The sequence below is a fragment of the Pocillopora verrucosa genome, chromosome 5, assembly GCF_036669915.1.
Source record: "Pocillopora verrucosa isolate sample1 chromosome 5, ASM3666991v2, whole genome shotgun sequence".
Classification (NCBI taxonomy): Eukaryota; Metazoa; Cnidaria; class Anthozoa; order Scleractinia; family Pocilloporidae; genus Pocillopora; species Pocillopora verrucosa.
In genome coordinates, this window is record NC_089316.1 from 26920425 (window position 1) to 26944703 (window position 24279).

A 24279-nucleotide genomic window follows, 5' to 3' on the forward strand; every position below is an offset into this window, starting at 1 on the left:
AGCTTTTTAATTCTTTGTATCTAATTTTATATTTTTACATCTTCCTAGTGAACATTTTTCTTTCTGTTTTTCTTTTTAGTTTTTAGATTCTATGTAGGGTTGAATTTTTAACATTTAATTGTGATGCGCAATTGAAAATTCTTATATTGATAATTGCGCGATATAAATTATTAATTATTAATTATTGTTATTATTATTATTAAGTATCCACTTTTTGACAACTTTGAAGCTAGCCTTATCAGCCATAATTGATAGTAACTGTCTCCGTGAGCTCCAGTGTCCTGCATTCTCATAACATTCAACAAGGACCTCCGTCAAAGTAGAATCAATGTCCTCCTCGTCTTCTTTCGATGTTTTTAAGCAATCAAGAAATATCTCTGCACTGTAGGGCACTATTTCTCCTAAAGCCACCATGACAACTTTTCTCACTTTCCTAATATGAAATCGTTTTGTTCCTTCGGCGGCTTCCTCCCAGGGGGTAACCATTGTATAGCGGATAGGACTCACGCCTCTAGAAGCCAGAAAAGAATTCAATTTCTCCTTTGGGGTGCTCGTTACTTCAATTGAGTCATCTCTAAATGGAGTTGTAAAACATTCAGATGACTGATAGACACCTGATGGCCTGTTAGAGCATTTGTTATTACACTCTGTGTGTCTGCACCGGTTCTGGAAGATTGAAGGTCACTTCGTCATTACTACCTACTATGGCTACTACTACTACCAGTACTACTACTACTACTACTATGGCTACCATCCTAAACATAGAAAAGGATCATTTTTCATTTCCTTTGCGATGATCATCAAGCGTTATTCAGTAGCTTAAAGCACCTCTTCAATCATCTCAACTGCAGGAAGTATTTACTTAAATGAAGCAATTTATGAATACCCTTGTACCTATTGATCTTTACGAGAGTCTGAAAACCGGAAACTCATCACACATGCCCCAGTCCTTAATTTGTGTTTAGAATGCTATGACGTTAAACAAAATATTTTAGTGATTTCTTCTTGCAAGGAGGAGAGAGCGTCTAAACCTCGTTATCACGGCATACAGAGGCAAACAGTCATATGTCTTGGGATGACAGCATCTGTTTTCCGTGACGTAGCGTTATCAGCCAATAATTCGTAAAGAAAACAACTCTTAATCTTTTTCATCTGTTGTGTGGGTGATTTTTTTTTAGTTGTTTAATGAGTAACAATTGACAGTGTTATTGATTTTTACATACTCACCAACATTATTCTCTCCATCTGCTCAGTTATCTTAGTTTCAGCTCCCAGTTCTGAGACTTGAATATCACGCACTTCACTATGTATCATCTCTTTTAATCGCTCTCTGCATTTCCTATATACACCTGCATATCGAAAGAACAAAACTAGGTTGGTATGACCACTAGCCTGCGTTGCCGGCGGTTATGGTTGGAGGAAGCGCGCGCGAACAAGCGGCGAAGCCGCGAAAGTAATATTTCTCATTGCCTCTTCCCCATTCCTCCCGCGGCTTCGCTGCCCGTTTGCCGCCAGCTACGCAGGCTAGCATGACCATGTGGAACCACAACGTGTATTAAATAAAAAATAAAAACCTACCTAACCCAACTTGTGCGGCCAAACCAGTCTTGCGCAAGATTGTCTCGGATTCCACCTTCCCCAACCCTCTTTCACCTTTTGGCCAAGTTCCTTTACTTTTCCATGATTGGAAATTCCTTCTGGAACCCTGCATTGTGTGCTGGATCCTCTGCTCCATCTTAAACCAAGTTTTGTGCGATGGTTGGGACATATCGTCATGGCGAGTACGCTTTCGTTTCTCGTGAACTTAGCCGCTCGACATATAAAATGAGGTAAACTTCGTCTTCAGGACCTGTAAATTTGTAAGTAGATTTGTGATTGGCAATTTTCTTATTGGAAGAAAGCCAATGGTTTAATTTCAGTTCGACGCTTTCGATCTTTGACGGAAAAGCCGCAAACTCCGCCAACAAGAGTCTTAAACGAACAACTACTCTCCATTTTTTGCCAAAACACTAGACAAAATAGCAAATTGTAAGTGTGATGATAAATAACTGAAAAAGAAAAAAAATGCTTTACTGCTCTAAATGGGTTTTATTTTGGTTAGTTGGGAAAAAGTAATAATTTTGCAGCGGTAAAAAAAAATTCCAACATTGAACCCTCCACCACCACTCATCCACCAAAACAACGGAGCAAACTTTTCCTGGGGATTACTGAAAAGCAGAGAAGAGAATCAATATTTTTATCGTATTTTACGTGTTTGTAAACATTGAATAAATGGTTTGATAAATTTTGTGTTACTGCAATCTATATACCCCCTCAATGTAACGGCAGCATTGCGTGACGATTAAATGACGCCGTTAGCGGTAAATTGTAACGCCGCCATTTGTATTTTAGCAGCAAGTTTTGAGATGCAGTATTTCGCAGAACAAAGTAGAACACGTTCCCAAAACGACTTCACAAGATGACTAAACCGTTTAATTAGATGTGCCAGTGAAAAGATATAACGAAAGATGATCAAAGAGTGCTTTGTACCTGATAACAAGGAACATGCTGACTCCTGCCGATAAGTGTGCATCTAACCGCCTGAACAGAAGTTGACATTGACTCGGTGAAAGGCGACGAAAAAAGCACACTAAAATGGTTTTAAAGCTGCCTTCTACAACAAAGGAAGGTTAGAATATTTCATTGCTTAATTCTCATGTACTTTTAATAGTTTTTCGGCTTAAAATGGATCAAGACAATTGACTCGGGTTAAAATACCTGTCTGACCCATAAATTAACAATGATCGCGGAAGTCAAATATTCACATTTTTAACGGACTTTGAACATCTCTCATGTCGCCAACAATCAATTGGCCAATTGAAGGTTTCGCACGTGGTGAAAATTAGCTAATCACAAAGAAAGGGAGTTCATCGTTAACCGTAAAAGCCATCACCCCATTAAGATCCTCTTCTAAGACAATGGCGTACAAAGTCGTGGATAATTAAAAATTATGCTATTCCAGTTTTCCAAATTTGAGATGATGAACAATCTCATATTCGGCAAACCTGAGTACAATAATTGTCTTAGTAAAACTTGCACAAAAATAACTCTACCAACTAGTGTTCATTTGGGGATTTGGCCTATCAAGTGAGCTCTAAACGTTTATTGGCCACAGTTAAGAGTTTCAAAGTTGACGTTTCGAGCGTTAACTTTTATCTAGACATCCGGCAACGTTTTCCGTGGATAGATGCATATGTACTTCGTGTCAGGCAATTGTTCGATTTATTTTTGGGGTATTTCTCGGGTTTTAGTGTTTGCTAGATTGGGATCTAAACAATATTGTGGAGTCTCGAGAAATCTGAAGCTCATATAATTCGCCAGATAAAATTGTACGAATGTGAAGTTTACCATGTATTGTTTACACATACAAAATTGGGAACTAAGGTCCTGTTTTAGACTAATAATTAATCTTTGTTAGAGGTCAAGAGGTCTTTAAAGTACTTTTCACATCACTTTGTTAAAGCAAAGCGTCAATAGTCAAAGGCACTAGAATAATTGAACAGGAAATATAGGAAAAAATAACGCGTTAACCGTCAAAGCTACCCTCCAGACCCATAGGTCATCTGTCCCAATAGTTCTGTTTCAGCACAGCAGGAACAACCACCGATAAAACTTACTGTAAACAGCTGTAGAAGAAAACATTCTTTTTATGGTCTGAGAGCTCAGTCACGTTTCATTATGAAGCTAGACAAACGGGAGAAATTTCTTCAAAGATATTCGACCTTATTGTAACACTTACAATAAGCAGCTAGAGACGATGATTCTTGACGATCAACGTTATGATTTTATCGGCTTACAGAGGAAAATTTTGAAAATAAAAGCAGAGAAATTGATACAACGGCGAATCCTTTACCTTTCTTCCCTTTTTAAAATTTAATAGCTTCCCTTGTTGGCTGAGTGTTTTGCATGTACCAGGCGGCGTGGATTGAGAGGACGAATCCTCATAACATAAACGACATGTACAGATATTATTTTGCTCAATCACGCTAGCTAGTCAACCTTCTCAAGAAAAGCGCGTGGGTGGCTTATTGAAACTAAAACTTCATCTTTATTCCTCAATTTCTGTTTTTAACCACACATCAAAGTCCTACTCATCTGGCATAAATAATATTGACACAAAACTCTCAGTTAAATATTCACTAGTCACATCCGCTGTTCATCATGTAGTCAGTTTGATTCGAAGGATACGACATCAACAGCCCAGCAATTCTCAAAATTTCTTTAGCGAAGGAAAATTTTCCCATTCTAATGATTAAAAATTGCTATAAATATATTGGAAGTGTTGGAAATGCTAAAATAGCAGTTACAATAGTTCGAGGAAGTCACGTTTCAGTTTGAAAGGAATATTAAAGTTCTTCCTTCTCACACGACACTCGTGCCAGGCCCTTCGGACTAATAAGTAATTGTTGTGATCTTTTTTTACCAAATTCAACGAGCTAAACAGAAGGACGATGTCTAGGTTCTCAAGCTTCACTCTGTTTCTTATATTTTTTGCTCTGACAGAAACTTTTGCTAGTGAGATTTACACGAATGTCTGGGCCGTAAAAATGAGTGGTGGTCAACCAGAAGTCGAGAAGTTAGCCTTGAAGTACGACCTATCTTACGACAAACATGTAAGTACGGCATTGTCATACGCGTATACGCTTGCCTTCAGAAACAGAGGTAAGCTTCAGTGAGGTCTTTCCTAGAATGTTTTTGAAAGCTTGAACTTGTTTAACTGAACTTGATCCTTAACTTCTCAAGTCATTGATACCGTCTGTTTCAGCTTAGAATTAAATTTTGTCCCCGAAACGTGAGACAGAATGAAGAAGCAGTCAATATTTCAGTTTCCTTACAGCGATGCCGGGCAAATCTTCAATTAGGGAAGACAAATGGAACTCTAGCGTATAAAATGATTCGCCGCATAAGTGGGTACTCCATCGCCGAGAAACAATCCCCAAGTTTTGCGCTAAAAGGCTTCCCCTTCTTATCGTTTAAAAATTTTGTTTTTACCGAATCCGAACCCCTTCCGTTTGTAATAACGTTTTAAAGTCCATTGCCGAGTATCTTTCATTAGTTTTTCTTGAGGTTTTTTTTTTTTTATTGTTTATCCCTCTGACACCTGAACCGCCCGTGCCGCGTGGCGGACTTGCGCGCGAGACGCTTTACCCCCTATCTCCCCTACTAAGTAGAATTTTGTCTCTAAACTTCCTCTGTTGTTAGAGGATCTATAAACCAATCAGAATCCGTATTGTGCCTAGTTATTTTGATGACCTAAGGGGGTAGTACAAAGGCGTCAATTTTATGCGTTCACAAGAAATAATCAAATATGAAAAATGGCGTACGCTCGGCCGACTATCAATATTTTCAAGTCGGATTTTTCGTTTCTTTCCGACCATTTTAGACCTTCTGGAACAGACAATGAAAAGAAAAAATGCTATAGAATAATCTGCTTGAAAAATAATGGACATCAAGGTCTTAAAAGCGACAAAATAAGCTTTCGAGTCGACCACACTACAATTCTCTACAGCGATGCGAATTGGGGCCGTAAAGTGAAAACCAAACTATCGGACTTCAAACGAGACTTAGCGACATTATGAAGATTCCAAGGCACGGTAAATATCATGTTTGAGTAATGAGATGTCCAAAAAGTATTGTTTAACAGAAGATTTTGTCTTAAAACGTAGAACTTTCAGTATTTTCAACATAGCGCTGCGCAATATTCTAGCAGTGAAGTCAAATAAACATCGATCTAAGCATGATGAATTCGCACACGTAAGAAATTCGTACATTTTTCGGTTCTAACAGGAAATCAAGAACTTTTTTGAATAAAGCTTTCTTCCCGAAACGTTCCTTAGTCAGTTTCGTCTTCTCAATTATAAATTCCATGTGATATGAGATCCTTAACGATTTGCAATGCTAAATATTCCGAAATGTGAACGTTTTTGCGTTCTTCTTTCTTTTTCTTTTCTTCTTCTTCCGGGGTTCACCTGACTTCTTCATGAATCCTATGAATGTTTGGTTTGTGATCAGATAATTATGATCGGTGTTTGAGCGAGGGTCATGTGAGAAGGAAGAACTTTAATATTCCTTTTAGACTGAAGCGTGACTTCCTCGAACTATCGTAACTACTATTATTGGCATTTCCAACACTTCCTATACATTTCTAGCAATTTTTAATCATTAGAATGGGAAAGAAAAAACCAGGAAAGATTTATTACTCGACGTTTCGGGGTCATCGTGACTCCATTATCAAGAGACTAGTTTAAAAACATGCAAATAAGGAAAGGTACAAGAATAGCATAAATTAGAATGAACGGCTTAAACAAACACCTTGGCGCGGATGGAATCCGTTTGCACGTTCAGTGTTGGCTTACGCATGCGAATATACAACATTTCATTAACAAGGCAATCAAATTTGCCGTTACATTTCGCGATGACGTTGAATTGCTCGATCAAGCGTTCAGGCATTTCACTATTGTGCTGGAGGTGGTAGTGTTTGTAGATAGAAGATGATTTCCTTGTGTGCCCTTCTACGCGCTCGTGTAAGTGACCACGAGTATAGCCCACATACCCTGCATCACACAGGTTACATTTAAATTCATAAACGATACATTGTTGGTTAACAATAGGTGACGACTGGTCCTTGAAGGGACCAGCTAATCATGTTAAACAACAACTGAACAGTCTAAGCTCGAAGTTAAGCGTGACTGTCCAACCAGTGTTCGTTAGCCCTAAGCTCGATCAACAGCTTAAGCAACACGAAATTAAGCCCCCTATTGTTAACCAACAATGTATCGTTTATGAATTTAAATGTAACCTGTGTGATGCAGGGTATGTGGGCTATACTCGTGGTCACTTACACGAGCGCGTAGAAGGGCACACAAGGAAATCATCTTCTATCTACAAACACTACCACCTCCAGCACAATAGTGAAATGCCTGAACGCTTGATCGAGCAATTCAACGTCATCGCGAAATGTAACGGCAAATTTGATTGCCTTGTTAATGAAATGTTGTATATTCGCATGCGTAAGCCAACACTGAACGTGCAAACGGATTCCATCCGCGCCAAGGTGTTTGTTTAAGCCGTTCATTCTAATTTATGCTATTCTTGTACCTTTCCTTATTTGCATGTTTTTAAACTAGTCTCTTGATAATGGAGTCACGATGACCCCGAAACGTCGAGTAATAAATCTTTCCTGGTTTTTTCTATGCCTTTGCTTTAGCAAATCCCTGCTGATCAAGTGTTAGAATGGGAAAATTTTCCTTTACTAAAGAAGTTTTAAGAATTGCTGGGCCTTTGTACTGATAGCTATAAACCTATCCACTAACATTAGTTATGCAAGCAAAGGCTCAAAAGAACTCTTTCAAATGAGCCTCTGACTTTTTATCCAGTACTGCAATGCTGAAAAATATTATGTGATAACATAACTTTTGCATATCCAATCAGACAAGTGATATATGTGTCTTATCTTTCCAAGCCAGTGACAATTATTAACGCATTGACTGGCAGTCCAAAATAACTGAAAGATTGCTTTTATATGAAACATTTTCATTTTAACATTATTTCATTAAACGTTTCAGCTCTTTGATGACTATCATACGATAAAAAGTGTGAAAAAGTCTGGGAAGACCTTGCTATCATCAGAAATTGACAGCATTTTGCGTTCTGAGCCAAAGGTAAGGGTACTAAGGAATTTTCCACTCCTCAGGAACTTTGGAACAGGGTCAATTTTAAGTTTGAGAATGGTTAAGGTTGAAAAGTAGGGTTTTTAAAGACATAATATGTCCATGTATGCCTGTCAATAAGTTACAAAGAAGAAAGTCTACATGAACTTTCAATCATGTCCTGAATGTGGAATGGTTCACAGTTTTAATCCAGTTTAATTATGCATTCAGTTTAATTCAAAACTGGGAAATGGCTGCTATGGGCACATCTTTCATGGCATCCTGATAATTTTTTTTTATTCTTTTCACAAATTTTTGCAAAGTATGGTGAAAGTGAATTCATCGTGCAAAGGGTGATTGTGGCTGGCTACCTGCAGGCTCTCTTTAACAGCTCTGATAATGCTGCCTTGCTTTTAACTTCAAATTTACTGGGCAATTTAAATGTTTAAAACACATACCCAGAATGAGAAGGATTTACTTTAAAGTAAATGATGCCACTTAATTTGACAGAGTTGATGTTTTCAAGTGCTCCTTTAATGGAAAACAGGTTTGCAGGGAAACTTGCATTGGAATTTGAAAGTCAAAACCACTGTTACAACAGATACTGTTTTAGTCTCTAAATGAACTCACTTAAATTTCCTGATCTTACTTTTACTTTTATTTATATGAAGTAAAAATTCCAAAATTGCAATCAACCCTATCATGAATCTGTATTTCTAAGAGTAAGTCAGGCCACAGAGGCTCTGGTATTTATTTTTTTCTTTTGCAAAGAACTCTCATCAGATATTGATAATTGATAATTCATTCGTTATTTTCTCTATATTCAGGTTGAATGGTTTATGCATCAGAAAGAGAAAAAGTATAAACTATTACAGATAAACCCAGAACTTCGTAAGATGTGGTATATTGTAAGTTAATTTTGCTTGCATTATTTGGTCTGTGATTGTGTTAAATACTACTGTGTCTACAGGCTGTGGCAAAAACAAGACTCCTAAGAACTAAGGCCTAAGACAGAAGACCTGAAAATGAAGACCCCTTTATTTTCTTTATTTATTATGATCTTGTTCTGGTTTCTTGCCAGAAATATCCAGTTCCACAGTTTTAATCTTTCTAATAGCAATAAATTATGCAATCAAACACTGGTTTTAGATAATAAGACCCCGAAAATGAAGACCGGAAATACAAAGACCCAAAAAACAAAGACTCAAAAAACAAAGACCCCTCTATTTTTAATTCTTTCGTGCTGAAAGGTGAATGGAGCAGATGTGACGGAAGTTGTCGACCGTGGACGGAAGTTGTATTCCGTGATCCGATGTAATCTTGCACGCTGCCCCTCCCCACTTAGTGAAAGTCAAAATTAATTTAGATGAAGCTCAGAAACTCACGTGGAAAGAAACAAAATGTTTATATGGTTTAATAAAATTAATAACCTCAAATAACGTTTCCGAACTTTTGAAAATGCAACTTAATTTAGTCGAGAAGCCGAAATGTTCTCACCTAGGGGACCTGTACGGGTTCATTTCAACACACGCTGTGACCACGCGAAAGAGTATCACGGGTGGCCATATTGGTAAGCGGCGCATTTGCGTTCGTCTTCAGTTGGTATGAAACTAAATATTGCTCTATCATTGTACTTTTCCTCGTGAGCTCTCCAAAATACAGTCCACATATCAATCATAGCGGCTAAGATAGTCTCATTAGGGTTTTTTCGAGCTCCAATATTTCGGTCCGGACTTGAGGCTCGCTCGAACAAAAACAGCAATACCAATCCGGTCAGTACAAAATGCAGACTGCAGACTGGGTACAAAATGCAGACTAGGTACAAAATGTAGACTGAGAATTTATAAGGTTTTTTTTGTCTGATACGTGACATGTCTCACGTGATGACATGTCATTTTACAACTTACCGAGCGTCACGCAATCGCTTTTCTACGATTATCTTTCACGATTATTTGCACTATTGTGGAATATTCCTTGCCCGTTTCTTGATCACAATCGTTCTTAGTACAATTTCAAGCCTCCACACAGTCTTCTTTCTTTGCGCGCGCGTTGGTTGGTGTGATGTCGGTTCAGAATTTACCAAAAGCAGATGTAGATGTAAATGAGATGTCACTACTAAATATTTAACACGCGCAATATTCGAGAAACAATTGACAGCTTTGCACGTGGTCCGTACGTTTCATTGTTTTCACCGATATGTGTTCATTTTGTTAGCAAAAATGCGGACCGAGACCAAAACCTTTCCTTCGACTTGATATATTTTCAACGTTCCGGGGTGCACATACACTGATTTTTCCATATGTGCCTGATATTGTTATTGACTTAGTAAATGAGGAACCAGCGAATTTTTATAGGGAAAAGCGAAGAGTTGCTTTCGTGACTGGCCATTTGTTTACTTTTCTGGTGGTCTTATCTCTCATCACACAACTGCCCAAAAATAAGAGAGAATTTATTCCATTAGTCTTGAAAGTTCACATAAACCGAATGCAATTGTACCTATATTCAACAAGTCCAAGAAATCGACACAAACGTAAGTCATAACATGAATGAGCTGGCTCCAAGAGGCCTTTGATCTTTATTGATAGTGATGAAGGATGTGACAAAATGCATCTTTCATTGCCTCACCCTTCCCACATTAACTAAGTGCCAAATTAAGAATGGTGTAATTCAGAAATCTGTGCAGGAAAAAATCTTTCTAAAGCTTCCTCAGCTAAGGTGCTTTTTTTTGTTTTGTTTTGTTTGTTTTGTTTTTCACATGGAACTTATTGCATTCAAACTGCGGAATCTTCTGCACTGCAGAAGCCACCATATGCTTTCTGCCTAGTTAGATCTAGAAGCTCTGGCAACTGGAGTGGTGCAGGCACTGCAGAAGCAGTTTTGTCAAAACCAAATAGACTTTAAAAAAAAGAAATTATGTATTTGTCATGCTAGTATGAATGAAGAGCAATGCTGTAACACCGGCTGGTGTCAGCCGGGTCAAAAGTTCACATTGGCAAGCTCTGATCTTTTTTTATAATGAGGACAGCAAGGAAATTTCAAAGCGCACTTTTTAACAAAGGAGAAAACAAATTAAGAAAGCAACAGATAGGAATTAAAATAAAATGAACTCTGGCAAGTTTGCTTTCATTTAACTGATGAATGATCATCAATGCTGTGAACAGAGAGGTTGTCAATCTTTTCACTGCTTTTCTTTGGTGAATTCATAAAGCATGACATGAACTTCCTGTCTCAAGATCATGGAGGGGTCATCAGTTTGAGGTCTTAAGTGTTAAATGTCTTTAGTTAGCTTTGGAGGGTCTTTGTTTTCACTACAACTTGTGCCTTAACCACCATGTTTAATAGATTACCCTTGCGAACTGAATTCCCAGTTTTCTGGGAATTCCTAGGAATTCCTAGGAATTCCTAGGAATTCTCAAAAATTCCCAATTATGCAAATGACCCTTGCAAACCGAATTCCCAGTTTTCTGGGAATTTCTGGGAATTCCTAGGAATTCCTAAAAATTCCTAGGAATTCCTAGGAATTCCTAGGAATTCTCAAAAATTCCCAACTATGCAAATGAACTCTGATTTAAAAAGCTTGGAATTACTGGGAATTTCTGGGAAAGGAAGACTCCAGTTTTGTGAGGACTTGGAATCCCTAGGAATTCTTAGGAATTCTCAGCTTTACAAACTACCTATAATTTAAGAAGTGTGGAACTCTTGGGAATTTCTGGGAATTGAATTTGAGGAAATTTTAATACCCTGAGGTCCACATAAATTCTAAGAAATTCTCAATACCTTGAATGTGAAGGTTTTAAGAAAAAGAGTAATTTCAGAGGCTTAAAACTTTGGCTCAATAAAAGGTATGCTATACAAAACTTACCAAGAGATATACATACATGTACATGTTTATAACTTAAAGATCATAAAATTTATCACTCAAACTAAGTTTTAGTAAATCTTGACATTAATATGGATTTTCTCATGAACCAGCTGTCAGTTATGTTAAATGGAAATTGCCAACTTCCACAATAATTAACAATAATTACATTGTTATCTTACTTCCCTAACCTACATTACTGGTTGCCTTTGTTAGAAAACCTTGGAACAGTCAAGCTCAGTTGCCTCAAACGCTGTCAGAGACTTTTTGTTGACAATACTTTTAGTAGAAATTTCATGCCTTAGACAAACAAATTCAACACCTAATTAATCTTTCTTTTTTCATGATTGTTTTTGCTGCTTTTTTTTTTCAGTTTTTTGCTCTATTTTCATGACTAATTGCTGTAATTTGTTTTGCTGTTTTTATTCTTACAAAACATTTTTGTAAGAAAAGGGGAACATTGACTACCTCTGTCTTGTCTGCATGCCAAATGTTTGCAAAGTGTGTGGATGATCCACAAGTATTGGAACTCTTACAAAAATGTTTTGTATATGTTCCAATACTTGTGGATCATCCACACACTTTGCAAACATTTGGCATGCAGACAAGACAGAGGAAGTCAATGTTCCCTTAGAGGAAAAACACCTTTTATATGACGTCTTCAATTTACTTTATTTGAAACTCTGATCTGAAATTATATTTGTCAACAAGACTTGTTAGTAGTGAGAAGTACCAACCAAGTTTCCTTTCATAACTTAATTTCTTAAATGTCCCAATCACTGGATCTCCCAAAAAAATATTACATCTTTTTATTTTTGGTGCAAATTACAAGTCCTTCTTTATATAAAAATGAAAAGTGATAGTCACACTTCAATAATAACAGCTCTTAAGTTTACTTGTTGTTCTTCTCTGTCTGTCAGCTATCAACAAGATTGTTTTATACTTCGGGCAGTGCATAACTATTTGTGGACCAGAGTTCCAACGCACCTCTGTAATCGCATATAGCTACTCCTGTCTCTTGTACAAATGTTTCTCCTTTGTAAGACGCACTCTACTCTCTTGTCAATACTGCTTTAAGTTCATTGGAAACGACTGACTGAGGAATCGAGATGGCGGTGTTGGAACGTGTTGCTGAACGCTTGCTACGGTCAAGCTTTGTAGATTAAGGTACTGGTACACTGGGATCATCTATGTATCTCTTATACTTCCGAATGTGGTATCCTTCTTTTATAAGTATGAGGGTAAAAGATGATTTGTAGTCGCATTCAAAACTGTGATTGGCTTGTGTTATTTCTCACCTTGGCCATTAACACAACTCAAGTGAGTTTCGAGTCTTTGTTTCCTCGACAACTTTCGGCCACAAATCGTGCATTTGTAATACGATCGATTCTTTTCGATTATTTCTACATAGAGTGAGCTCACATCTTTATTTGTATCACCAAGCTATCCATTTTCTAGAAGCAGAGAACCGGTCGGAGAAGTCAGAATAAAGTTAGGCGCTTCTCTTAACACTGCAATCGGCAAGCCAGCGGATTCACTTTGCTAGCCAATGATAAGTCCTAAAAGATCCACGTGATCATGCCCGTGATCGGAAACAAAGAAGACTCCATTTGGCGCTCATCTTTGAATGTACTTTTCATCGGTTGATCGCTTTTCTCAACTGTTTTGCTTAATATAACATTTCTAAAGATAGCTTTTATTGTGGTTCAATGGGAAAACGAGAATAGCGTGAGTGTTGTAAAAGAAAAGAAAGTCGTTGGCGCCGTGGAGTTAAAAGAAGGGACAACAGTTGACATATTGACTGGTACAAACAAGGGTCGAGTGGCCATCTGTAAAGCTACGATTTTGAAAGTTTGTGGTGAGTAAAAATTGCGATATTCGTTACGTGATCAAAATCTTATAAAATAATAGATGTAGCGGGTTGAATTAAGCTTACGTAACGCTCGGCGCAACTGAAACTAGAATAATTCTGAGAATCGAATCGGTCACTTGCATGCCGCAGTTTCTTAAGCTTATGCTTTACAATGAAATAAACCTATCAGTAAGGTTTCAAGATTCCTCTAGTCACGTTTGGGAACATTCAAGATTCATAATAGGAACTGTTATTAAACAAACCTTAGTACATAAAGAAGCCCTCCTGGGTAAAAACAAAATAATGTATTCAGCCCTTTTTTAGTAAAATCCATGAGAGAGATGTACTAACTCCAATATAAAAGTCACTCAATATAACAGAGATTTCCCAATTTGAGAATCCAATGAATGCCCTTTTCCTCATAGCCATCTTAAAAGCCTGGTCTGAGCTTTAAATATACATATTTTAATATATTATTTTTTTTCAAATTCAGATGTCAAGGAATCCAGATACAAAATGGTCAAGGTTCTTGTTGACAACCTCATTCAAGGCCAACTCATTGTGAGCCCAGGAAAAAAAATACAAACAGTACAAACAGCAGCTAAGTTTGCAGTTTAGGATAACTTCATTCTAATTTATTGTTACAGTTACAACAAGATTTTAATCAAAAAATCAATTTTATTTGTCTGTAATTAGCCCCTTCACTCCCAAGAGTGCTTGGTTTTCAAATATAACTTAAGATATTGTATTTTATGGAAAAGAATCAACAGATTTTATTCACAATTTGTGTCAAACCAAATTTAATGATTGATTAGAACTATTTTATATGAATAGCTGTAATTGAGGATTAATCCGTATGAAGTTTTCAAGAAAAGAAAAATAAATCAAATTCCATCCTAATATTACCACACATTGATGTTATTTAATCAAAAATATTTTACATGTAAGCCTTAATTAAGCTTCTAAATAAATTTCATTGAATACTTGAATTTTAGCTGGGTTTTTTTTAATTTAAAGTATTTATTTTATATCATTAGCCTCAAATTTTTGCTTAAAATTCCCAGTAATTCTTAAACATTCCCAAAAATTCCCAGAAATTCCCAGAAATTCCCAGAAATTCCTAGAAATTTTTTAGATTTACAGCTTTTCAGGGAAAGTCATTGGTTCTCTGAGTTGGAATTCCTAGGAATTCCTAGGAATTCCTAGGAATTCCAAGTCCTGTTGGCCATAAGCTTGGAATTTCTGGGAATTTCTGGGAATTTCTGGGAATTTCTGGGAATTTCTGGGAATTTCTGGGAATTTCTGGGAATTTCTGGGAATTTCTAGGAATTTCTAGGTTTTTAGAACCAGAGTTGTTATGGTTGGGAATTCCTAGGAATTCCTAGGAATTCCCAGTCCGAATTTACCGTGAAAATTCACACCTTTATTCCTAGGAATTCCTAGGAATTCCTAGGAATTCCTAGGAATAAATTCCTAGGAATTCCTAGGAAAATCCTAGGAATTCCTAGGAATTCCAAAAGCCATTTCGCAAGGGTAAGGGGCAAAAATATGCATGTTAAATGGACATAGATGTGTATATAAGTAAGACCATATGTATAGTGTAGTATTGACAGAGGAGCACATGCATTTGCTCTCAGGAGCATTTGTTTAATTTGTATGTATGCATTTTCAAACTACTGTATCAGTTCATATGCATACACTAACATGTAAAATGTGCGTATGGAAGTAGTATAACTGTTCTCTTGTCTTTAAGCTGCACTGTACCATTGGATGTACCAGTGATGATTATATATAATGACAGTGTTAGTAAGGATGATGATAATGATGATGATTATAGTGATTAAGATAAAGATGATAATAACAGTGAAAATGATAACAGTTTCATCACAATGATAATCACATTAGTTATGATGATGATGATGATAATTACTGGTATGATAGTAATAATGATAATCTGTCGGTATGTTTAGTACTATGTGACCTTCTTGTATTCATGATTGACAATTGTAGTTTGTGAGTTCTACGATTTTCTTGCCATATCAAAGACCTTTCTTGGCAATATTTCCAGTCATCTCATCTGGCATGAAAAACTATGGTCAGTTTTGAGAAGGAATGGACTGTGATGACTATCTGCTTTAAGCTCACTGAATTTCAAATAACAAGTAATTCCTCTAATCCCACTCGTCTGATATTTCTTGCATTTTAGAAAAGACCTGAGGGATCTAATGAACCAACACAAAATGTCATTTCTTCTTGGAAATCTGGTTATACAGGAAAAGGAATTGTGGTGGGAGTTGTTGATGATGGAGTCGATGGCAGTCATCCTGAACTAAAAGACAACTATGTAACTATTGCTTTCTCATTTTCAGTCTTTTTTTTTTTTTAATTTGAAAATATCAGTGGGACCTTTTTAGTTAAGTAATAATAAAAATAATGAATTTGCTTTTAATGGAAAAGCACTTTACCTTTTCATCTTGATCACTGACTACTATTTATCTGTTTGTTTACTTTGAATTTTATTTCTTAAGAGATGGGATTTGAGTTACGATTATGTGGCTGGCAAACAGGTACCGTTTGGAACACGAGTATCAGGGTAAGCTGATTATCCCTTTACAGCCTAACATCAGTATGCATATTCTCCATACTGTTCTCTATACATTTCCTGAGGTGCTGACAGGGAGAATTTGTTTAAAAATCAAGAGCTTTATTAGTTGGTGATCATTTCCTTGATTCTCGTGACCTAGATGTGTGATTCAAGGGTGATATTGTAAGGAGAAATTAAAAGCTGGTCAAGGAAAACAAGGAGAGGGGAAGGGGTAGGGGCGAAAGAATGGTGAGTTATTTCCAGGATTAAACGCAGTTACGAAAAGTGCGAAATTTACGAAAATTAGCCAGACCATCGACGAAGTCTACGGAGTCAATTCAAGGGTTACAATGAAAGCCCCACCAAAATTTACAAACATTACGAATTTTACGAAATTTACGATGATAGGCCATTTCCGATTTCTCGTGGTTCAATGATCTGGTACCGAAGTAAGGGCGCGAGAACGAGGCTAAGTGCGCTCTCATAGATATGTAGAATAAAGAGCCGTGGTGATGGAAATGAGCGAAAACTTCTCGAATTCAGTGTGGGAAAGTGAAGAATTATTTGTGGAAGAGAGGTATTCAGCTAAGTGATGGTGGTAAAGGAATGGAAAAAGCAGAATTGTTCGATTTATGCAAGAAAGCTGCAGCAATTAAGCAGATCAAACTTTTAACACTTGGACGTACAGCTTCTGTAACTTTCCAGAGCTCTCGTTTGGTTTCTGCATGTAGCCTTGCCTCAGTTGCTTTGATGTCATCATTTAATCGTTGTTTTATTTCTTGCTGATTCACAAATTAACTTAAGAGATTTTGTGAGCTCAAGAATACCAATTTGACTCATATCCTCCTCCTTTAAAGACCATAAAATCAGCAAAAATTATCTGAGGTTTATGTTATGTGGCGAAGCTAAAGGCTGTTGCAGAAATCGTACAACGAATGTTTTCTGGTGGTATAATAAATATAGTAGTAGTGAGAATTAGCTGCATACTTGAAGCCAAAATTAACTGAAATTATTTAAATCCGGTCCTGATATTTTAACCCTTTTTTTCTGCAATTTCTTTAGTTGCAGTTCACTCGGGAAGGTCGTTTCCCTTCTTGTATAGGTGTATGCTTGTAGCCAATTACAAAGATTTGAGACAGTGAAACTAATGTATGATTATCTCTATTTATTTACAGACATGGTAATAAATGTGCAGGTGTCATAGCTGGAAAACGCAATAATGATTTATGTGGTGTGGGAATCGCTTATGAAGCTAATATTACAGGTATTAACTAATATTTAGAGTATAATCTAACCGTTTGACTTCAATGTACTGGTAACCTATTGTAACCAATACATTTAAGGAGTTAGATGGTGCGATTGACGGACTCAAGAGGAAAGGATGCCGATACGATGAAAAAAGGACTCGTGCTAATCTCAGTATTTCGTTCCTGAACCATGAAGTTGCCCTTTCCTTTTAAACCTGGGGAGACCAATTGCATACTTAGTTCCCAAAATACATGTGCCTGATATCACGTAAATACCTTTTATTATGAAAATGTCCTTTGCAATCGAGAGAGCAAGTCGAACCCCTCAAACTTGTCTATATAAACAAATTGCACATCAGGGAAAATGAAAGGACCTCACCAAAGTACCATCCTCGATCATCTTTAATTTGATTTTAAACGAAGGTCTTTAACGTTTTGGACGTAGGGTTTGAAAATTAGAAAATGTATTTTGGGGAATGTTATCGGATATTCCCTAGGTTAAGCTAAGGTAGAAGGTAGATTCTACTCTCTTGATGTTTTATCACCTCGCGTGAAGAAAACACCGACTTTGAATCCCGTATTCTCTTGTGTCAGGCATCCGCCTTTTTGATGATGACATTAAGTCAACTGATGCAACAGAATCTGCAGCCTTGGTGCACAAGCTAGAAAGTATTGACATATACTCCAACAGCTGGGGACCTGGGGATATGGCATGGCAAATAGAGGGTCCAGGACCGCTGACCAGTGCAGCCTTAGAAAAAGGCATTAAAAAGGTATTTTATCAAGTGATTAGAGCTTTTAGCATTGAATGATGTCAACCCGTTCAGTTCACTAAATATTTCATCTTTTATCCATAATCTTCGCAGCTTTATCACCTTTTTATTTTTTGGCCCCAATCGTTGCCAACTTTACTACAATTAGGCACGCCATCATTGTCGCTGACAAACGAACACCATCATTGTGACCATTATCTTCATTGCCGTTGAATTTTTTATTGAGAGAGCGGTCTGAGTGCGATCGCCTTCGTTCAACCATATGTGAAGGACGAACGAAGGCGCATTAACTTGTCTTAGTTGCTTTCCATCTATAAACACTTCGAAGTGGACATCCCTAGTATTTGGACCTGGTGTTGGGTTTTTATCCAAGGTTTTTTTGCCAATAATGATGGCTTGTTACACGTTGTATACTTTCAACTAAATTAGTTTCTTCCTTTTAAATAGTCAACGATGTCTTAGTGGCTAATATATTTATACCATTTGTTTAAACCAAGGGTCGTGATAAACGAGGTGCCATCTACACGTTTGCAGCTGGAAATGGCGGTATGACGGGAGACAGCTGTGCATACAATGGTTATGTGAATAGTATTTACACCATCGCCATCAACGGTGTGAATAAAGATGGATCCCGTCCCATCTACGCAGAAGAATGTCCTGGAATCATGGCCACCACGTACAGTAGTGACATGGGTGGAGGAATTGTAAGTGGAATGGGTCAATACAGTTTGTAACCCAAAAATAGATGAAAGGAAAGAAAAACAGCGAAGGCGACGTTTGAATGTCGTTAAGACTGTGAAACGTTCAAGTCAGATCTTTTTTTTATTGCAAGTCTATTGTAAGTTTCGTTTCTTTCTCTCCATTTTCCTGCACCTCAGATGTTTGGATTTTGAAATGAGCGGAGTGGATACAAATACTCGTGACGTCGGTTACATTCCGTTCAGTCGAGAATATGTCTGATGTCTTCCGACCCATGCACTAAACTCTTTTGGCCTTACGCGAAATTTTCCAACTAAAGTTGTGACCATGAGTGGCTTGAATTTGATGTTTAGGTTAAACATTATCCCCGAGTTAATGATTTCTCTCATTCTCTATAACCCTCTGCTTGCTAATTTATGAAAATTTCGTATATCATCCAGGTAACTGTTGATAACACAAACGGTTGTGTCAGCGATTTTACAGCTTCGTCAGCGGCTACTGCCATTGCATCAGGACTGATTGCACTGACCCTACATGCCAAGTAAGATTGTTATGTCTTAGAGTTAATATTCATAAGTAAGGAGAGGCGGGTCGCACAGAATGAACATACCTCTCTCGTAGTTAAGTCAAAAGTTAGCTTGGGCATGTGTCGGAGTGAATCTAGGGTGAAATTGACCGGTTTTTTGAGGAGGAATGTGACCTCCTCTTTGTCAAGAAAACTAACCAAGACTCATAGTGCCGCTTTAACTCCTCCAACGCCTCTCGCTGGTTGGTTCTGCCGCCTTAAAACGTATGCAGTGAAAACCACCATTCACAACACTTAACAGGAAGCGCGAAACCAAAGATGAAAAACAGCTTGTAGTTTACTCAGGGGTATGCACGTGCAAATGTTCCTGGAGCTCAAGGTGTGTGAATTATTCTTGATGCTGTTAAAGAATCCCTTACTGCTCACTCTTTATCCGTGTGGAAGGGTAAGTGAAACGACCCCTCTATGAGTGGGCGCTAATCGAGGGGATTGAGACGACTTCCACTCGCGTAAATTCGAGGAATTTCTGCTGAAGTTAAAGGTTATTAAAATCAATCCGAAGATACGAATTCTTAAGCTTGTTTCCTCTTCAGCCCTAACTTAACGTGGCGTGACGTCCAACACATCATAGCCAATAGTGCAAGAGCAGCACCTGGTGGAGTCTGGCTCAAACAAGGCCATTGGCTGCAAAACAAAGCAGGGTTTAATATTAGCAAGGTTTATGGCTTTGGGCTTATGGACGCTGGCAAGATGGTGATGTTAGCAAGTAAATGGAAGGAGGTTCCAGAGCAGATAAAATGCGAGATCGAAGGCAGTGACAAAGACATGTGAGTGGCAATTTTCTCATTTCTTTTCAAATGATTTTTCGATTTTCCTTTACGGAAGCAGAAACTTGCATTTTAACGTGTGTAGACCTTACTGGCTTCTTACGTCGTAGAGCCGTACCAATATGTTTGAATAAACAAGAAATATCGATCTTATTCTGAAAGGTGAGATTTTTGAAAATAGTTCAATGAGGCTTACCCGTCCTTTCGTTTCAGTGAGCAATTATTTCCTCAAATCTCATAAGTGAAAACACTCTCGCCCTTTTTAGTACCCCATGTCAATCTTCAAAACTGTTACCAGACGTTTGCCTATATGGCAGTTATTGTAAAATTTGCGTTCAGCACCCTCTCAAATTCTCCTAAATTGGTGGTGGGCTTTTGAGCGACAAGGCGGCCATTTTAATTAAAAAAAATGAGCATTGTTACTGACGGCGATTGACCTAGTCTCTGTGCAATTCTTCGTTTCAGAAAAATCCCAGGAACAGTTTCAATAGAAGTGAAAGATTGTGCTATCAAATTTCTGGAGCACGTGCAGATCAGAGTCAATCTTAATTTCTCTCGCCGTGGCGACTTGTCCCTGCAGCTGAGAGCACCAAGCGACACAACATCTCCAATGACTCGAAAGCGGTTCATAGACAACTTAACAGGATTCAGAAACTTGACTGACTGGATTATTACATCTCTTTTTCACTGGGAGGAAGACCCGACTGGCAGATGGGAGCTGAAAATTGATGATTTTGACAAGCGATATCCAAGTTCAGGTGATCTATAACTTTAAAAGTTCTGAGTTATTGTGTTTGTCGGTAGTTTTGTTTTTGTTTCTTATTTTTAATCGATTCTCAGAAATGTCAGATCGAACTTCGTGTGTTAGTGTTACGTCAAATGCTCTCTTTAATTTGCTGCCTGGAAATTTAGGCCGTCCGAAACTACGTACTTTCAAGCTGAGCACATCTTTCTTCTTCGTGATGGGGAGGTGGAACGCTGAGCGTTTCTTTTGCTCATTCACATCTTTATTTTGTTGAGTAAGCGAAAACTCAATACTACCTTTCCACACTAGGGACCGTAAATTTTGAGCCTTTTCTTACGGTATTTTGATGAAACAAATCTTTCACATGCTCAGATTCAGCAATTCAGCTTTTATAGGGATACCGTTTTCCTAACTGCGGAATTGTTAATGTTTTGCGTGCGCTTGGCAATGTTTCCGTGTTTATTCCACAGGTCAACTTCACAGCTGGTCCTTGATATTGTATGGCACTTCTTCAGATCCACTTAAATCAGAACTTAGGAGCGAAATAGATTCGACAGGTGCTATACCTACTGAGAAACCCAAATATTCAACGAAACCAATGAGAACAGTCACCCCAACTGAACATCCCTCGTCAACAGCCAAACCAACCAAAGGTATCTAAACCTAAATTTTGTTGCGCTAAAAACTTAAGTTTTCAACAAACGACTTAAACTCGCTAATCAATCAGTTAACGATTGAGGGAAAGTTGCTCCTAGGAGTCGCATGGCCAGGGTTCCGTCGCTTATACCTTCTGCTTAAAAATACTTTTTTAGAATTTTTAAAAATAAATTATTCATACATGTACATCTATCCTCAGAGCCAAACCAAAAGCAAAAAGCTCAGACTTCTAGACTACCAAATAAAAACACGAAAAATGGCTTGACCTCTATAATGGAGTTGTTTTATCGGTGCCCTTGTGTGGGGGGGGGGGGGGTCAAGCAAAGGAAGAGCCTCAGAGAAGGGTAGAGTCTCTTGGAATAATAGTCGTCAACTTTATATTGAGCATACCAAGACTTTTGGAGGGGCTCAATTGGAAAAATATCTTCAAATGAGGCAAATAGATTGTGATGCATAAACATTTACTCTACTGGGTAATCAAGGAATCAATTAATAGTTCATGCTTTACGAGATTTTTTTTTTGGTTCAATTGCTTATTGTTTAATCATCAAGTATTAGCAATACTCATCTGATGGCTTATTGATTACACAGTGATCTCATCCATCGTTGATTAATTTTTTCCTGGTTATGATACATCCCAAAAAAACCCTGTGTCAATCTAGGAAGCTGAATGGTGACGTTGATACTGGTTGTAACCATTTTTGTTGTTTTTATTTGATTTTCACAGCATTATGGTGGAAAATTGTGGTGTTCATCGTACTGGGTTTACTTGCGATGTCAATAATTTTTGTGTATTGGTATTGTCGATTCTACAAAAAACGAGATAACAACGCTGTAACCGTGCAGCAAGGATCAGTACATCTCAAAGGACCAAGCGAACATCTAAAATCTAAACCTCCCAGTTGCAACGTGTAATTCAGATATTACCTATAAAGTATTGGAAAGCGAATAATGAATGATACTGTCGAGGTTCCCCTCCCTCCCCCCCGCACACTTAATTTTTTTCTGACCACCTCCAGTTATCCAGTGCCGAAATGGCTTAAACTTAGGCTACCGAGACCCCCAGTAATCGGAACATGCTGTTGTAAGGAAGTAAATCTGAAGTAATATATTACACGTATGTACATAGCTCAGCCTGAAACGTTTATGTAAACTCGATTCTTCAAAGTTGTAGTTGGTAAGTTGTTTTTGGAATCACTGTGCATATCTGATTAGTTGTGCCATAGGAATTTTGTGGCCTGCGTGACGATACTTTCTAGGTAACTGGAAAGAAAACTGACGGACAGTTTCCTTGGAGAGCGGAGCAGAAACCATGATATTTAGATTAACCACAAGATACTGAAATTTTTAGCAATAATTGCCCAAGTCAGAGGCTCTAAAGCCCCTACAAAATCAATTTCAACCTTTTGCTTAGTTAAAACTGAGGAGAAACGAAGAATTGCAAGAGCCTAGGTTGGACGCTGTCACAATGCTCTTTTTAATTTATTTCATATGGCTGCAGTGTTTTCTTGAAAAGCCCAATACATTTAAAGTACATTATAAGCACCGACTTTGAAGAAATGTATGGAGTGCTTAGACGTAAAATGTACTGTTAAAACGTGATTTCCGTATTAGTTAACTTAAACGATGAATTGCATTTAGTTAGAGTTTACAAATTAATTTTATTTCCAGTTTAATAAAAAAAGGCCTATAAACTGCGTGAAACGTGGAGATAGTTGTTAATTAACTAGAGATAAAAAACTAGAGATCTTCCTCACCCCTCCCACACCCCCCGCCTATCTCTCAACCCCTCCATCCCTCGCAAATTTATTTTTGTTATCTTGGCGGCTCACAGTGTGAGCCTGGTGTGGAAGTAATTCTCCGAGAAGGCGTGAGATGTTTAGAAGACCAAAACTCTCAATTTGACTAAATGTCTCCTCTTTTCTTGAATTAACCCTGTAACTCGCAAAGGCGAGTAACGTGTAACTTCTCCCTGGAATAGAATAGAATAGAATAATTTGAACTCAGTTGTTAAAACCACATTATCTTGTTTACATAGAAATATGTAGCAGCTGCAGGGGAGAATTAACAATCAAAGTGTTTTCAATACTCAAAGTTGACATATCTATTAGAAGAAAACCAATAGGAATACGAGAAAATGCTGACACTCAGAGACTGACTTTGTGCACTTGACATCGTGAAGTTACATCTCGTCAGAGAACACGTTTGATTCCGATCAATGACGTCATTCTTTGTGTTTACTGATCTCCATCGCACTAGATGTCGTAACACTCCAAATTGTCGAATTCTGCATTTTAAAATATCCTTTTTCACTGCTAAAGAGTTTATGATGGTAATACAATGGCCATGGGTCACAGTCCAAGACCCAATACCGATCTCCCAATCAAACCCAGCGTGAAACAGTTGAAGAAATCGTGGTGTTAATTAGTTTTCGTTTTCCGTTTTTTTTTTAACTGATGTACAACATCGGCAGAGTATAAAACAAACGAAATGAATTAATAAAAATATAAAGGAGATGGGGAAATAAACAATATTAGTGACACAAGATGCTACTAAGGATTCATGCAGTGTTAAGAAAAATATTTCACGAACTAAAGTGGAAGGCTGCGTGACAATCGACCTGAGGGAGCAGAATCAACAGGCGTGGATGAATATCCTTTAAAAGCGGAGGACACAACCCAGTGTCACTAATCGACCTCATCAAGCAGGAGGGAGATTTAGCAATATTGATGCACGTAAGCCAAAAAGGCTGTCACGTTGTTAGCAGTAAAATGATGTCGCAGCTTAAACTAGTACACCGGAAGTTTACAGTTTTCAGGCTA

The 24279-nt window shown here is 37.7% G+C and overlaps 2 protein-coding genes across 4 annotated transcripts; one reads left to right on the forward strand and one right to left on the reverse strand.

Moving 5' to 3' along the window:
- LOC136281004 (uncharacterized) lies at positions 1–2641 on the reverse strand. The gene is made up of 4 exons (XM_066167139.1): positions 2530–2641; positions 1579–1849; positions 1228–1349; positions 1–666 (listed from the first exon to the last, which is right to left on the reverse strand). Exons 2-4 carry the CDS (start codon positions 1766–1768, stop codon positions 178–180), a joined length of 801 nt encoding a protein of 266 aa, XP_066023236.1. The 5' UTR covers positions 1769–1849; positions 2530–2641; the 3' UTR covers positions 1–177.
- On the forward strand, positions 2367–23161 carry LOC131786389 (furin-like protease kpc-1). Of its 3 annotated transcripts, XM_066167137.1 has the most exons (14): positions 2367–2668; positions 4543–4652; positions 7605–7700; positions 8516–8596; positions 15606–15743; positions 15928–15992; positions 17159–17247; positions 17825–18003; positions 18501–18707; positions 19143–19243; positions 19822–20055; positions 20521–20813; positions 21271–21453; positions 22185–23161. In XM_066167137.1, exons 1-14 carry the CDS (start codon positions 2635–2637, stop codon positions 22370–22372), a joined length of 1998 nt encoding a protein of 665 aa, XP_066023234.1. In that variant the 5' UTR covers positions 2367–2634; the 3' UTR covers positions 22373–23161. The 3 variants fall into 3 exon arrangements, with proteins under 3 accessions (XP_066023234.1, XP_066023233.1, XP_066023235.1); XM_066167136.1 differs by lacking the exon at positions 2367–2668 and having other exon boundaries at positions 4475–4652; XM_066167138.1 differs by lacking the exons at positions 2367–2668; positions 4543–4652 and adding an exon at positions 5359–5633.
- The last annotated feature ends 1118 nt before the right edge of the window (positions 23162–24279 follow it).